At 37.4% G+C, this 14678-nt stretch overlaps 1 protein-coding gene across 2 annotated transcripts in view; it reads left to right on the forward strand.

The window, feature by feature from the left end:
- IQCB1 (IQ motif containing B1) overlaps positions 1-14678 on the forward strand; it is a 67519-nt gene that overhangs the window by 30706 nt on the left and 22135 nt on the right. For both annotated transcript variants that reach the window (XM_055129259.1, XM_055129260.1), the window contains exons 7-9: positions 5040-5218; positions 11129-11238; positions 11931-12040. In XM_055129259.1, coding sequence (XP_054985234.1) covers positions 5040-5218; positions 11129-11238; positions 11931-12040 — 399 coding nt within the window. The remainder of the gene's footprint in view (positions 1-5039; positions 5219-11128; positions 11239-11930; positions 12041-14678) is intronic.

A 14678-nucleotide genomic window follows, 5' to 3' on the forward strand; every position in this document is an offset into this window, starting at 1 on the left:
TAGATAAAGGACCAAACATGATAGGCTCTCAGTATCTGTATTGCAAACCATAATGCCCAAAAGTAGAAAGTAAGAAGGAAATTGTCTGCCATAGAGGCAGGAGGGTGAGATGGGGGTGGGGGAGAATACTGGGGACGGTATTGGTGGTTCGATCATTGTATGACTGAAACTCAAACATAAAAGTTTTGTAACTATATCTTGCAATGATTCAATAAAAATAAATTAAATAAGAATAAACATTTAAAATACTGAAGAAACCAGCTCACTAGAATTTTATACTCTTTTAATTCTTTTATATGACACCAAAAGTAAAATTTACCAATCATTGAAGAATTAGGTAAATTAAACATCTCCAGTTTTATTTTTATTTTTCCTGTGATGGCATTACTTTTTTTTAATTGATCACCATGAGATACAGTTATAAAGCTTTCATGATTGAGTTTCAGTCATACAATGATTGAACATCCATCCCTCCACTAATGTACATTTTCCACCACCAATGTCCCCAGTATACCTCCCACCACTCCTACCCCACTCTGCCCCCTGTCTCTATGACAAACAATTTCCTTCTTACTCTCTTTCTACTTTGGGGCATTATAGTTTGCAATACAGATACTGAGAGGCTACCACGTTTGGTTCTTTATCACTTTCAGCATACATCTCCCATCCTGAGTGATCCCTTCAATCATCATTGACTTAATGATCCCTTCTCTATCCCAACTGCCTTTTCCTCCAGTTCATTAGGCAGGCTTCCAACTGTGGAGCAATCTTCCTGGTCTGTATCTCTACTGTCCTTGGGTGTTAGTCTCCTATTATGTTATTTTATATTCCACAAATGAGTGCAGTCATTCTATGTCTCTCCCTCTCTTTCTGACTCATTTTAATTAGCATGATACTCTCCATGTCTCTCCACTTATAAGCAAATTTTATGACTTTGTCTTTCTAACAGCTGCATAGTATTCCATTGTGTAGATGTACCAAAGTTCCTTTAACCAGTCTGTTCTTGGGCACTTGAGTTGTTTCCAGATTCTGGCTCTTATGAACAGTGCTGCAGTGAACAAAGAAGTGCTGAAGACATCTTCAAAATTTTACACTTGCTCTTTTAGACTATCTACAAGAGTGAAGACAAGCCACAGACTAGCAAGAAATATTTACTATCCATTTCTAAAGTACTTGATTCCAAGATGTATTTTAAAGGTTCTCAAAATTTTTAAAAATATAAATACTTGATAAAAGAATATGTATGAATGACAAGTACAGAAAATAAAATGTAAGAAACACAAATACTGCTGATGAACATTGTGAAATGATAGTCACTTTTGCACAGTATGAACTCCAGCCATTTGAGCTATCCCCTTGGCCTGGCTTGTTTGGCAGTTTTTGAAGCTAATTGCACAATCTACCCATCCATTGCATTCTGTTACCTACCCGAGAGAAATGAAAGCACTTAGCTATACAAAGATTTGTACAGTTTTCATAGCAGTTATATAGTGCCAAAGCCTTGATTGCTCTAAAGTTTACTAAGATATAAATAAGAGTTACAGATCATTAGCCTATAAATCATAGTATAAAACCTGACAGATGGTGAACTCATTTGCAAATACAAATAGAATAAAAAGGAAATGGTCTGAAATGGAGTCCTGTAGGATAAATTTTAAGGAGTATACTGGAGGAGGGGAGCCATGAAGAAGACTGAGTAAATGTAGTTATAAATCTATGGGGTGGCGAGAGAAGAACATTGTTTAAAAGAATCTGCAGGCACAGGACATCAGGTGTAGAGGGATAAAGAAAAATAAGCACTTAGTGTTAAACATGTGATTTGGCATTTGGGAAATTATGTAAATGAGATCATATCAGGGACAGTTTTAGTAGTGAGTCAAAAAACCAGGTGCAGTGATTTGAGAAATAAGTAAAAGATGGGGAAGTAAAGAAAAGGAAGTTATGATAAGAAAAACATGTAGAAAGATAAGGTGGTTGTACTCTACAGAGACTCTTTAGAATCTGGACACGAGTATTTTATCCTTTCTCTTTTGAGAAAGTATTTTAAAATACTTGAACTGAGCTTGGAAAGAGTACAGTGAGTGAAGCACTTGCCTACACATGGCTGACTCGGGTTCAGTCCCTGGATTGATCCCTAAATGCAGAGCCAGGACTAAGTCCTGAGCACAGCTGGTTATGGCCAAAAATAATTAATAAATAAATAAACAAACAAACAAATAAATTCACTTAAACTGTTGTTACAACATGCTGTGAACTTTGTGGGATATATGTTAAAGAAGTGATCAGAGAGTGTGTGTGTGTGTGTGTGCGTGTGTGTGTGTCTTGTGCACACTCCAGTGGGTGCATGTGTGTGTACTGGCGGGTGGCGGGGGGGAGACACTTTCTGAAAGAATTGATTCTGATCTGAATTTTGAACAGTTTGAGAATGTTGAATGTTTTAGTGAAAATAGGGCCACATATTAGGAATAAGTAATAGAATAAGAATAGTAATAAGAATCAAAGTACACAGGAAGAGATGTCAAAAAGATTTTTCCACATAAATGTATTGGATGTTGGATGACCTTTAAAGTCCTTTCCTTCCCCCCAGTCAGCTCCGTGCATCTTCCTATATATTCTCTACAGCTCTAACGTCTCTTTCAATCTTGTGATTGTTTTAAATTTAGGATAGGATACTGATCTCTTTTTCTTTCTTTTTTTAAATTAATTTATTTTTTAATTAGTGAATCACTGTGAGGGTACAGTTACATATTTATACATTTTCGTGCTCATATTTTCCTCATACAATGTTCGAGAACCCATCCCTTCACCAGTGCCCTTTCTCCACCACCAATAAACCCAGCATGCCTCCCACCCCCCAAAATCATCTCCCCCCACCCCACCCTGCCTCTGTGGCAGGGTATTCCCTTTTGTTCTCTCTCTCCAATTGGGTGTTGTGGTTTGCAATAGGGGTGTTGAGTGGCCATTGTGTTCAGTCTCTAGTCTACTTTCAGCACGCATCACCCTTCTCCCGTGTGGCCTCCAACCACATTTTACTTACTGTTCCCTTCTCTATCTGAGCTGCCTTTTCCCCAGAATGTGAGGCCAGCTTCCAAGCCATGGAGTCAACTGCTCCTACTCTGTTATTTTATATTCCACAGATGAGTGCAATCTTTCTATGTCTGTCTCTCTTTCTGACTCATTTCACTTAGCATGATACTTTCCATGTTGATCCACTTATATGCAAAGTTCATGACCTCATTTTTTCTAACAGCTGCATAGTATTCCATTGTATAGATATACCAAAGTTTCTTTAGCCAGTCATCTGTTCTAGGGCACTCGGGTTTTTTTCCAGATTTTGGCTATTGTAAACAGTGTGCTGCGATGAACATATAAGTGCAGATATCATTTCGACTATACTTTTTTGCTTCTTTGGGATATATTTTCAGCAGTGGTATTGCTGGGTCAAATGGGAGCTCAATTTCTAATTTTTTGAGAAGCGTCCATATTGTTTTCCAAAAGGGTTGAACCAGTCGGCATTCCCAACAGCAGTGTAGAAGGGTCCCTTTCTCCCCACATCCTCTCCAACAGCGGTTGCTTTTGTTCTTTTGGATGTGTGCCAGTCTTTGTGGTGTAAGGTGGTATCTCATGGTTGTTTTGATCTGCATCTCCCTGATGATTAGTGATGTAGAGCACTTTTTCACATGCCTTTTGGCCATTCATATCTCTTCATTGGGAAAGTTTCTGTTCATTTCTTTGCCCCATTTTCTGATGGTGTTGGATATTTTCTTCTTGTAGAGTTCAACCAGTGCCTTATATACCCTTGATATCAACCCCTTATCTGATGGGTATTGGGTGAATATCCTTTCCCATTCTGTAGATGGTCTTTGTATTCTAGTCATTGTATCTTTTGCGGTGCAGAAGCTTTTTAGTTTAGTGTAGTCCCATTTGTTTATCTCTGTTTCGACTACAAAGCAGTAACAATTAAAACAGCATGGTACTGGAACAAAGGCAGAGCTACACAACCCCAAATGTATGATCATCTAATACTTGATCTCTTTTTCTTGAAGTCGTTATTTTGTTTGAATAGTTGCTAAGGCATAAACTTAAAAAAATTTAAGTTGATCCTTACACAATATAAAATTAACAAAATTTTCACTTACTCATTAATTAGAACTGCAAAAGCTGTTTATATAGGTTCAAAGAGAATGTGAATACTTTGTAGAAACGTACTTAAATTTTTTAGAAGTAGAAGAATTTGAGAAAAGGAAATGAAGAGGTGGTCTTGAAAAGGAATCTAGAAATGAATTTGTTGTTAGGTTACAGAATGATTAAGGTCTTTTAAGGCACAAAATAATCTTTAGGGTTGCATTTTCTATTGAAAAAAGCCATTTATATAGTTAAGATTCTGTACTCATTACTCTCAGATAATAACCATTGCCACTATTTACTTTCTCAGCTAACTTCTAATTAATTTTACAGAATTACAAAATATTCTAATAAATAGTGAACATGATCCTATGGGAGTGAGTAAAGGATATTCAGTAGTCTCCCTTTAGAATATTTCTGTTTTAGCTAATTTTTTGTGACACCAGTAATGGAAGGTGAAGTTGTTAGTGTAATGAAGGAAAATCAAAATTTCTCCTATATTAAGTTTATAGCAAATTATATAACATTTTGTCTATACATCATTAAACAATGAGGCTTGTACTTTCTTGTGATTTTATTCTATTCAAAGATCTCATTATCTTTGAAACCTTTGATTTAATATTTTGCACATTAACCTTTAATTCACAATTTGATTACAGACTTTTCTGAGAGCAGCCTTTAGCAATTTTTATATTCCCCATTTTACCTAGCATGATATCTTGTAATATAGAAATTCAATAAATATCAATTGATTTGATGTACTAATTCTCACAACATATATATATATATTTAATTTTTATCTTCTCGGTTCAAGCCATGGTTAGGTGTTATTTTACTAAGCTTATTATCTTTAATTTGTTAATGATGCCTGTGCATTAATTAGTAATGGTACATTCTTTTTCTTTTCTATGTAGTGGTGATTTACTCAGAATAGAAGGAAAAATCCTGCATTCAATTTTAGATGAAATTATTTTCAAGCTTTTGTCAACTTCTAGTCCAGTCATAAGAAGTACTGCTACCAAGCTTCTACTGTTGATGGCTGAATCTCATCAGGAAATTTTGATTTTACTGAGACTAAGTGCCTGCTACAAAGGTATGCATACATTTTTTCTTAAGGTTTTCAAAAATGACATCACTATTGACACATTTATTGACTTACATTTTTGACAAATAACATCATTTGTTTACAGAAGACAAAATTCAAATTTCTTTTTAAAAAATCAATGAAGTATCACAGCAAATAGCTGTTTAAGATCAAGACTTTATGTGAACAAGCTATCTTCATGTTTCAGCAGATGGCACTTTGTTGATGCGATTACAATGAATAAATACTCCTCTGACAAAAAGGTTACTGTTGAATATACCATATACTGTAAAAAGTAATGACCAGGAAGATTGGTAACCTTACCAAGGCTGGAAAATAAAGACGAAGCTGTGTTTGAGTTATTGACAGCCCTTTTGACTTTGCATCAGCCTGTACTCTAAGCCTCTTCACTACTGTTGTTCAGAAATGAAATTTATCTCTATGGTCATCAAAGCTCAAGCATATGTAAATATCCTAAAATTCAGAAAATTTGAGAATGAACAAATTTCAATGTATAGCTGCTCCAGTTACCTTTCACTTTAATTATCTTTATAATTTAGACACGATACTGAATATGTACATTAAAATAATCTATTCTAGTACTGGAATGTTTTATGCATAAAATCCTACTATTAACAATTTTTAAACCACAATGCTGAAAATAAAATATTTTTAAATTAATAATATAATAATTCTATGGCAGCCCTGTGGAATGCTCTTAGAAGTGGAAACAGAAGCATTGGGAAAATAGTTATTTACTCAAAATAACACAGGTATTTTTGTTCAATTGTCAGGCAAGATGTAAAAAAAAATTTATCTTTGTGAATCAAAGCCATGAATTAATTAAAATATTTGGCTTTTTTTCAGCAAGATGTGAAAATGGACTTTTAGTTTACTATATATATAGTATATAAGAGAGTCTCTTGCCCCTGTATCTGGCTGTCCACCTCGGAGGGGGTGGGCTTCAGTTTCTCTCCCCACCCCAAGCAGAGCTCCTGAGGCCAAAGACCTCCTCATCCTAGCCACAGCCATGCTCAAGGCCCCTCTCCACACTTTCAGACAAGCCTCACGCATGAAAGAACCTGCAGAGGAACCCAGGTGTATAGGATCCAGGGCTGAGACCTCCAAGTCTGCTCTTATCGGGACTGGGCCTCTCCCGCCCAGATTCTCCATTTTCCAGTAGCTAGGTGGTCACACCCAGGGACTGCCCCTGGCGCCGTGTAATCCCACCAATGGTCAACAGCCAGAGACTATAAAACCAAGCTCCCATATATAAGTAGACATCTTATAGTCTAGTTCAGGGAGAACCTGGCAAGCTATCGAGAGTTCCCTGCCCACATGGGAGAGCCTCGCAAACTCCCTGTGGCATATTCATATGCCAAAACTATTAACAATGATGGGTCTCATTTCCCTGGCCCTGAGAGAGCCTCCAATGCGGCACCATTGGAAAGGATGAGTAAAGAGAGGCTTCTAAAATCTCAGGGCTAGGAAAATGGAGAAATTACTGAGACCACTGGAGAAATTTAATAATCAACGGGATGATGATGATGATGATGATGATGATGTATATATACTTATTACAGGCTGGAGCAATAGCACAACGGGTAGGCCATTTGCCTTGCACGCAGCTGACCAGGGTTTGATTCCCAGCATCCCATGTGGTTCCCTGAGTACCACCAGGGGTAATTCCTGAGTGCAGAGTCAGGAGTAACCCCTGTGCATCGCCGGGTGTGATCCAAAAGAAAAAATACATATATATACTTACTACAGTTGTATTTAAAAAATAATTTTTAAAGAGTAACCCCTGATGCATTTTTAAAATTTTCAATAGACTTTTTTTTTTTATCAAATCACTGTGAGATAGACCCTTACAAAGCTGTTCATGATTAGGTTTCAGTTTTACAGTGTTGCAACACCCATCCCTCCACCAGTGTATATTTCCCACCACCAACCAGTGTCCCCAGTTTTCCTCCCATCAACCTCTCAGCCTGCCTCTGTGGCACTTTTCTTCTCTCTCCCCCTCCCTCCCTCTTTCTCTTTTTCTCCTCCTCCTTCCCTCTCCCACCCTCCCTCCCACTCTCTCCCTTTCTCTCTCTCCCCTCCCTCTCTCTCACTCATTTTAGGCATTATGATTTACAATACAGATACTGAAAGGCTATCATGTATAGTATAGCCCTTTACCTACTTTTAACACTCAGTTCTTGTCCAGAGTGATCATTTCCAACTATTATTGTCATACTTATCCCTTCTATATCTTACTTACCCTCTGCCTCACACACACTTATAGTAGATTCCAGTCATTGACCAGTCTTTCTAGCTCCTGTTTTCCCTGGTCTTGGATATTAGTCTCTACTAATTTTTTTATATATACCACAATGAGTATAATCATTCTATATCTGTCCCTCTCCCTCTGACTCATTTCACTCTACCTGTCTATCCATTTATAGGGAAATTATATGGTTTCATTTTTCCTAAAGGCTGCATAGTATTCCATTGTGTAGATATGCAATAGTTTCTTTATCCATTAGTCTGTCCTCAGGCACTCAGGTTGTTTCCAGATTCTGGCTGTTTTGAATAGTGCATGAAGCATTTTTTGGTAATACTAAAACTATTTGTCGATAATTTATCCTGCACCAGTAATTGTAATTACTACACAATTTCAGGAATAGGAATAGAGAGGTAGAGAAAATGAATGTGTTCTAGTTGTTACTATGCCAGATACACACTTTTCAAATTCTGTAATTAGATTTCTACTATAGAAATGTAAATGTTCAACATAGATATTTAGGAAGGACTTTTAACCATAACAATACATCTCCCTTTCTTTTATAATTACTAATACCGCTGAGAATTTTACTCTTGAGAACAGTATAAAGAATGGAAAGATTCATATCTGTCTTATTTATCAATATTGAAAGTGTATATCATTTCATTATGAACTAGAAGTACATTATGTTACTACTGTTTATTTTGAAAAGATAATAAAGTATGTTAATACTAAAGCACTTCTAAAATATTTGTTTAGAAATCATTTGTCTAAGTTATATGCATCAGTGTGTAAATTTACTTGTTTTCTCTTAATAACCACTAATAGTATGTTTAATTGCTTTCAAGGGAGTTTTTTATTCAGTATATCCTTTTTTTAATGCATGTTTTAGGTATTTATTACATTCATATGGAAAAAAAACCTGTTATCACAGTGGATTCCACTCTGCCACCCTTGTTTTTTCACGGGAGGGTGGCAGGGATTGAATGAACCTAGGATCTCACATTTGTGAATCATGTGCTTTCTTTGTGCATCCCTGATTTGTCTGCTCCCCTTTTTTAAATTAAAGATATTTTTTAGATGTATTTTCCATCGGATCTCACAAATAAGCAAATAAGAACTCTTAGGGGAGTGAACTGTCCTAAAGACGGTTCTAGAAATTTTTGAGAAAAGGAAAATAAAAATCATCTGATTAATCTTACTGTGTTCATTTGCTTCTAAACCACTTTTTTTTTTTTTAAATCAGAACAGTGATTTTTATTTTATCTCTGGATTTATCTTTTTTTTTTTTTAATTTATTTATTTTTAATTAGAGAATCACCGTGAGGGTACAGTTACAGATTTATACACTTTTGTGCTTATACTTCCCTCATACAAAGTTTGGAACCCATCCCTTCACCAGTGCCCATTCTCCACCACCCGTAAACCCAGTGTCCCTCCCACCCACCCAATCCCATCTCCCCCCCACCCCACCCTGCCACTGTGGCAAGGCATTCCCTTCTGTTTTCTCTCTCTAATTAGCTGTTGTAGTTTGCAATAAAGGTGTTGAGTGGCCGCTGCGCTCAGTCTCTAGCCCTCATTCAGCCCGCAACTCCCTTCCCCCACATGGCCTTCGACTACAATGTAGTTGGTGATCGCTTCTCTGAGTTGACCTTTCCCCGGAACGTGAGGCCAGCCTCGAAGCCATGGAGTCAACCTCCTGGTACTTATCTCTACAGTTCTTGGGTGTTAGTCTCCCACTCTGTTATTCTATATACCATAGATGAGTGCAATCTTTCTATGTCTGTCTCTCTCTTTCTGACTCATTTCACTCAGCATGAAACTTTTCATGCCCATCCACTTGACTACAAAATTCTTGACCTCCTTTTTTCTAACAGCTGCATAGTATTCCATTGTATAGATGTACCAAAGTTTCCTCAACCAGTCATCCGTTCTGGGGCATTCGGGTTTTTTCCAGATTCTGGCTATTGTAAACAGTGCTGCGATGAACATACATGTGCAGATGTTGTTTCGATTGTACTTTTTTGCCTCTCTGGGATATATTCCCAGCAGTGGTATTGCTGGGTCAAATGGGAATTCAATATCTAATTTTTTGAGAGTCGTCCTTATTGTTTTCCAGAAGGGCTGAACCAGTCGGCATTCCCACCAGCAGTGAAGAAGGGTCCCTTTCTCCCCACATCCTCTCCAACAGCGGTTGCTTTTGTTCTTTTGGATGTGTGCTAGTCTCTGTGGTGTGAGGTGGTATCTCAAAGTTGTTTTGATCTGCATCTCTCTGATGATTAGTGATGCAGAGCACTTTTTCATGTGCCTTTTGGCCATTCGTATTTCTTCCTTGGTAAAGTTTCTTTTCATTTCTTCGCCCCATTTTTTGATGGGGTTGGATGTTTTCTTCTTGTAGAGTTCAACCAGTGCTTTATATACCATTGATATCAACCCCTTATCTGATGGGTATTGTGTAAATATCCTTTCCCATTCTGTGGATAGTCTTTGAATTCTGGTCACTGTATCTCTTGCGGTGCAGAAGCTTTTTAGTTTAATGTAGTCCCATTTGTTGATCTCTGTTTTTACTAGATTGCTTAGTTCCGTGTCACCTTTGAAGATACCTTTATCTTCAATATCGTGGAGGGTTTCGCCGACCTTGTCTTCAATGTACCTTATGGTTTGTGGTCTAATGTTGAGGTCTTTAATCCATTTTGATCTGACTTTTGTGCATGGTGTCAGGTCAAGGTCTAAACCCATTTTTTTTGCATGTGGTTGTCCAGTTGTGCCAGCACCATTTGTTAAAGAGGCTTTCCTTGCTCCACTTCACATCTCTTGCTCCCTTATCAAAGATTAGATGGTCGTACATTTGGGGTTGTGTGTAGGGATATTCCACCCTGTTCTATTGGTCTACGGCTCTGCCTTTGTTCCAGTACCATGCTGTTTTAATTGTTACTGCTTTGTAGTAAAGTTTGAGGTTGGGGATGGTGATGCCTCCCATCATCTTTTTCCCAAGAATTGTTTTAGCTATCCTTGGACGTTTGTTATTCCATATGAATTTTAGGATTGCTTGATCCATTTCTTTGAAGAATGTCATGGGTATACTTATAGGGATCGCATTGAATCTGTATAATGCTTTAGGGAGTATTGCCATTTTGACAACATTGATTCTCCCTATCCACGAGCAGGGTATATGTTTCCATTTCCTCATGTCCTCTTTGATTTCATGGAGTAGCGTTATGTAGTTTTCTTTGTAAAGGTCTTTTACTTCCTTGGTTAAGCTGATTCCGAGGTACCTGATTTTCTGGGGCACGATTGTGAATGGGATTGCTTTTTTCATGTCCCTTTCCTCTGCCTCATTGTCTAAACCACTTTTTAATCACTGAATAATGCTGATTAGATAAAAGATTATACTCTATTACGAATAGTTGTGTGAGATCCTGCGAGATTCTACAGAATCTACAGAATCTCGCATGGCAGAGCCTGGCAAAGTACCTGTGGCGTATTTGATATACCAAAAACAGTAACAATAATGGGCTTCATTCCCCTGACCCTGATCGTGACAGGGACAAATGGAGACGTTACTGACACCCACTAGAGCAACTCGTTGAGCAACAGGATGACAAGAATACAGTGATACTAATAACTAGTAGTTGTATTTTTGTCTATTTCAGGACTCAGAAGTCTACTAAATAAACAGGCAACTGGAACAGAGTTTATTCAAGAACTTAGACAGCTCATTGACCTTTTAAGCCCTAAGGGCTATCAGGAACTACAAGAGCAGGTATTAAATTAAGAAATAATTTGTGTATAAGCATTTGTGAACATCTCAAAATGTAAACATTTTAATAGCAAATTAATACTAAATAGTGGTAGCCTCCTAAATCTCCCATTTCTTTACTTATCTTCTCTTTAATATTTAGAACTGCCATAGTTTTATGGGGAAGTATTGTTTGTGATTTTTTTTTTTAGCCTGTACAGATGTCCCTCAGAACCTGAAAACCCTCAATAACTGTAAATCAAGCAAAGAACAAGTCAGAACAGTAGAGAATTAGGAAATTGTTGAAAGGGTTATAGAAGTAAGACTAATCAGAAGAATTTAGAGCTAATCAGATTTTTTTCTTGGATGTGTTCTAATATTGCCTCAGCCCATAATGCTTCTTTTTGGAGGCTTAGCAATCTTTAGGCCATCTCTATCCTGGAGATATGAAAAAAGAAATTTTTTTTTAATTTTGTTTTGAGGGCCATACTCCTGGCTCTACACTCAGGGATCACTCCTGTTGTGCTCAGGAAGGGTGCTAGGAATTGAACCTGGATCTGCCATGTGTAAGGCCTTATCCACTATACTATCTTACCAGCATTAGGAGCAGTAAAATAAAAATTTTACTTCCTACCTAACTTATACTAGTTCTTGCAGAGACCCGATAGGAAGACTTTTTTAGAGATATCTCAGCTTATTCTAGCCTTTCATTTCAGAAACTACATCGAGCAGCTTGCGTGATCCAAGCCTATTGGAAGGGTTTCCAAACTAGAAAGAGATTAAAGAAGCTTCCTTCTGCGGTAATTACTTTGCAGAGGTGTTTCAGGTAAAAAAAAAAAAAAAAAAAAGTGGTGAGAAGAGCAATTGCTTTAGAGTGTGTGGCTTGATATGTATTAAGAATATAGCTAAGTAAAACTTACTGTTTTGTTTGTATTCTGTTTTCTACTGTTTCTTTTGCTCTTCCTTTCATTGTTCTACAATACATTTTGAGTACTAGCGTCCAGTAACCCAATATACTTTCAAAGCAAAAGACATGATGTCAGACAGAAAGCTGGTGGATCAAAAACACAATTCTAGTTATTTAATAATTTTCTGGGCCAAGCAAATGGAGGGAACCAGTAATAATTATTTTATTAAACTCTCAAAACCAAAATTTTCCATGACTGTTCTATGTGATTATGAACACATGTGATTATGAAAAAAAAGTGTAAGAATACAAAGGTTTAAATACTTATACTTAAAGGTTTAATACTTGAACCTGATATTCTTCAGGAATTATGACATGAATGAATATGGTCATTGAGATACAGCATAGTTTTTTAATTTATCTCAACTGCAAGTAAACTGAAAATAAAATACCAAGGACGTGATTCAGATTTGTTTGTTTGTTTGTTTGTTTGGGGGCCACACCCAGCAGTGTTCAGGGGTTACTCCTGGTGCTGCACTTAAGAATTACTCCAGCAGTGCGTGGAACGGTGCCAGGGATCAAAGCCGGGTGAGCCGTGTACAAGGCAAGCATCCTACCCACTGTTCTATTGCTCCGACCCAGACATGATCCAGTTTTTAATAAAACTTACACATCCATGTTCTTAGAGTAAAGGGAAAAAGCATACACTCGTGGGTGAGGCTCGGCCCAAGTGTAGCCTTACCCACAAGTGAATTCCCAGAAAACATAGGTATGCATGACTTTATGACTGAGAACTCTGGGTTCAATAGGACCAGGAATGGGGATCCTCCACCCGTATCCCCCTACCTTCAGCAACTCAGCAGTCATGCCCATAAGCCACCTCTGGCTGGTGCCAGATAATTTTATCATTGGCCACCATCCAGAGTTGCATGTCCTTTTCTCCCAGAAGACACTTGACATTTCCCATAACCATGTCGCCAGACCGTACGCCAGGCTGTTTCATTTGGGGCACCCTGGAGGGGAGCATGTGAGACCCCTCCATGTCCCAAGGGACCTGGCCCTATCAGCCAAGAACTTCCAGAACTCAACTGCTGCCATGATCACAGCCGCTCTCCACATGCTCAGGCCGTGCCTCACCCACGAGTGAACATATTCCTGGATGACTCGGCCATGACACTTTATACCACACACCCTACCCATACTCCAAGAGTGCCACACCATACTTGATGGGGTTCAAAGTAGGAGGCAAACAATCTTGGGAAATTTTTTTTTCAGATATATATATATATATATATATATATGTATATACTTATATATAAGCACACAAGTCTCAACCTTTAATAACACATTAGTAATCTCGTATGGAGGGGCTCAACGATCCCTGGGTGAAATATAACAATCTTTATACTCTTTAAGGAAATATTTTTGTAGTATTTTCAGTGATTTTTCATAACAAACAATACAAAATATATTATTTTGGTTCTGTTTTGGGGCAGGGGTTGGAGGTTCAGAATGGAAACATCCAAAATGTGGTGGTGGGAAGGAGTAATGGTAGTGGGATTGGTGTTTAAATATTAAATATAATCAAATATTGTGAACTGCTTTATAAAATAAAAACATCTAAAAAAATAAATAAAAAGTATACACATGCAGTTCACACCTCAGTTATTAGTTATTGCCAAGGGACTGGTGAATAAGTCGGAAGTGGGATACTGTGAAAAATTAAGAAATGCAGAAATATGAAGAAAAAGCAGGGGTCAGGGGCTAACAACCTCATAGACTGAGAGCCTCAACTATCTTCTAAGTACACTATTTCTTGCTTAGAACCAGTAATCATCAGGAGAAAAATAGCATTCTTTTGTCAGATGCCTATTTTAATCTATCACTATCACTATATCACTATCATCCCGTTGATTGTCTATTTGCTCGAGCAGGCCCAGTAGCATCTCCATTTGTCCTACCCCTGAGATTTTAGCAGCCTCTCTTTACTCATCCTTCCCAATGGTGCTGTGTTACAGAGCTCAAATATATAAGGTCCCAATATACTTAGTACATATTAGATATATTTGTACTTAGTTCTTATTACATATATTAATACTTTGGAACAAACATCTTTGTAATGGAAGAATCTCAAGGGGAGATTGTTCTGGTAGAAAGCGGAGATATAGCAGTTATATTTATATAACTGTTATACAAACCCATTCCTCCTCAGGCACCATCATTCTGGGTTGAAAGGTCCCATAAGTCACCCATTCTACCTTTCTACTTTATATTAACCTGTAATTCTAAACCGTTATGATAAATGGAACCATCTCAGGTAATTTTTTGTACAGCCTACTTGAAACTAAGTTTTAGTTCACTAAAATGAAACTTGACATATTCTAGCCGCCCATAATTTTGTAAAGAAAACTGAAACTATCAATAACTGCAGCTGTGCTTTTCAGTTATAAGTGTTTAAAATAGTGAACTTTGTGTTTGCATATTCTTATATTGACTCTGATTTGAATGGATTAGTGATAGATATTGATACATAGATGTCTCTTAGTAAATATCTTAT

Source organism: Sorex araneus, chromosome 2 (assembly GCF_027595985.1).
Source record: "Sorex araneus isolate mSorAra2 chromosome 2, mSorAra2.pri, whole genome shotgun sequence".
NCBI lineage: Eukaryota > Metazoa > Chordata > Mammalia > Eulipotyphla > Soricidae > Sorex > Sorex araneus.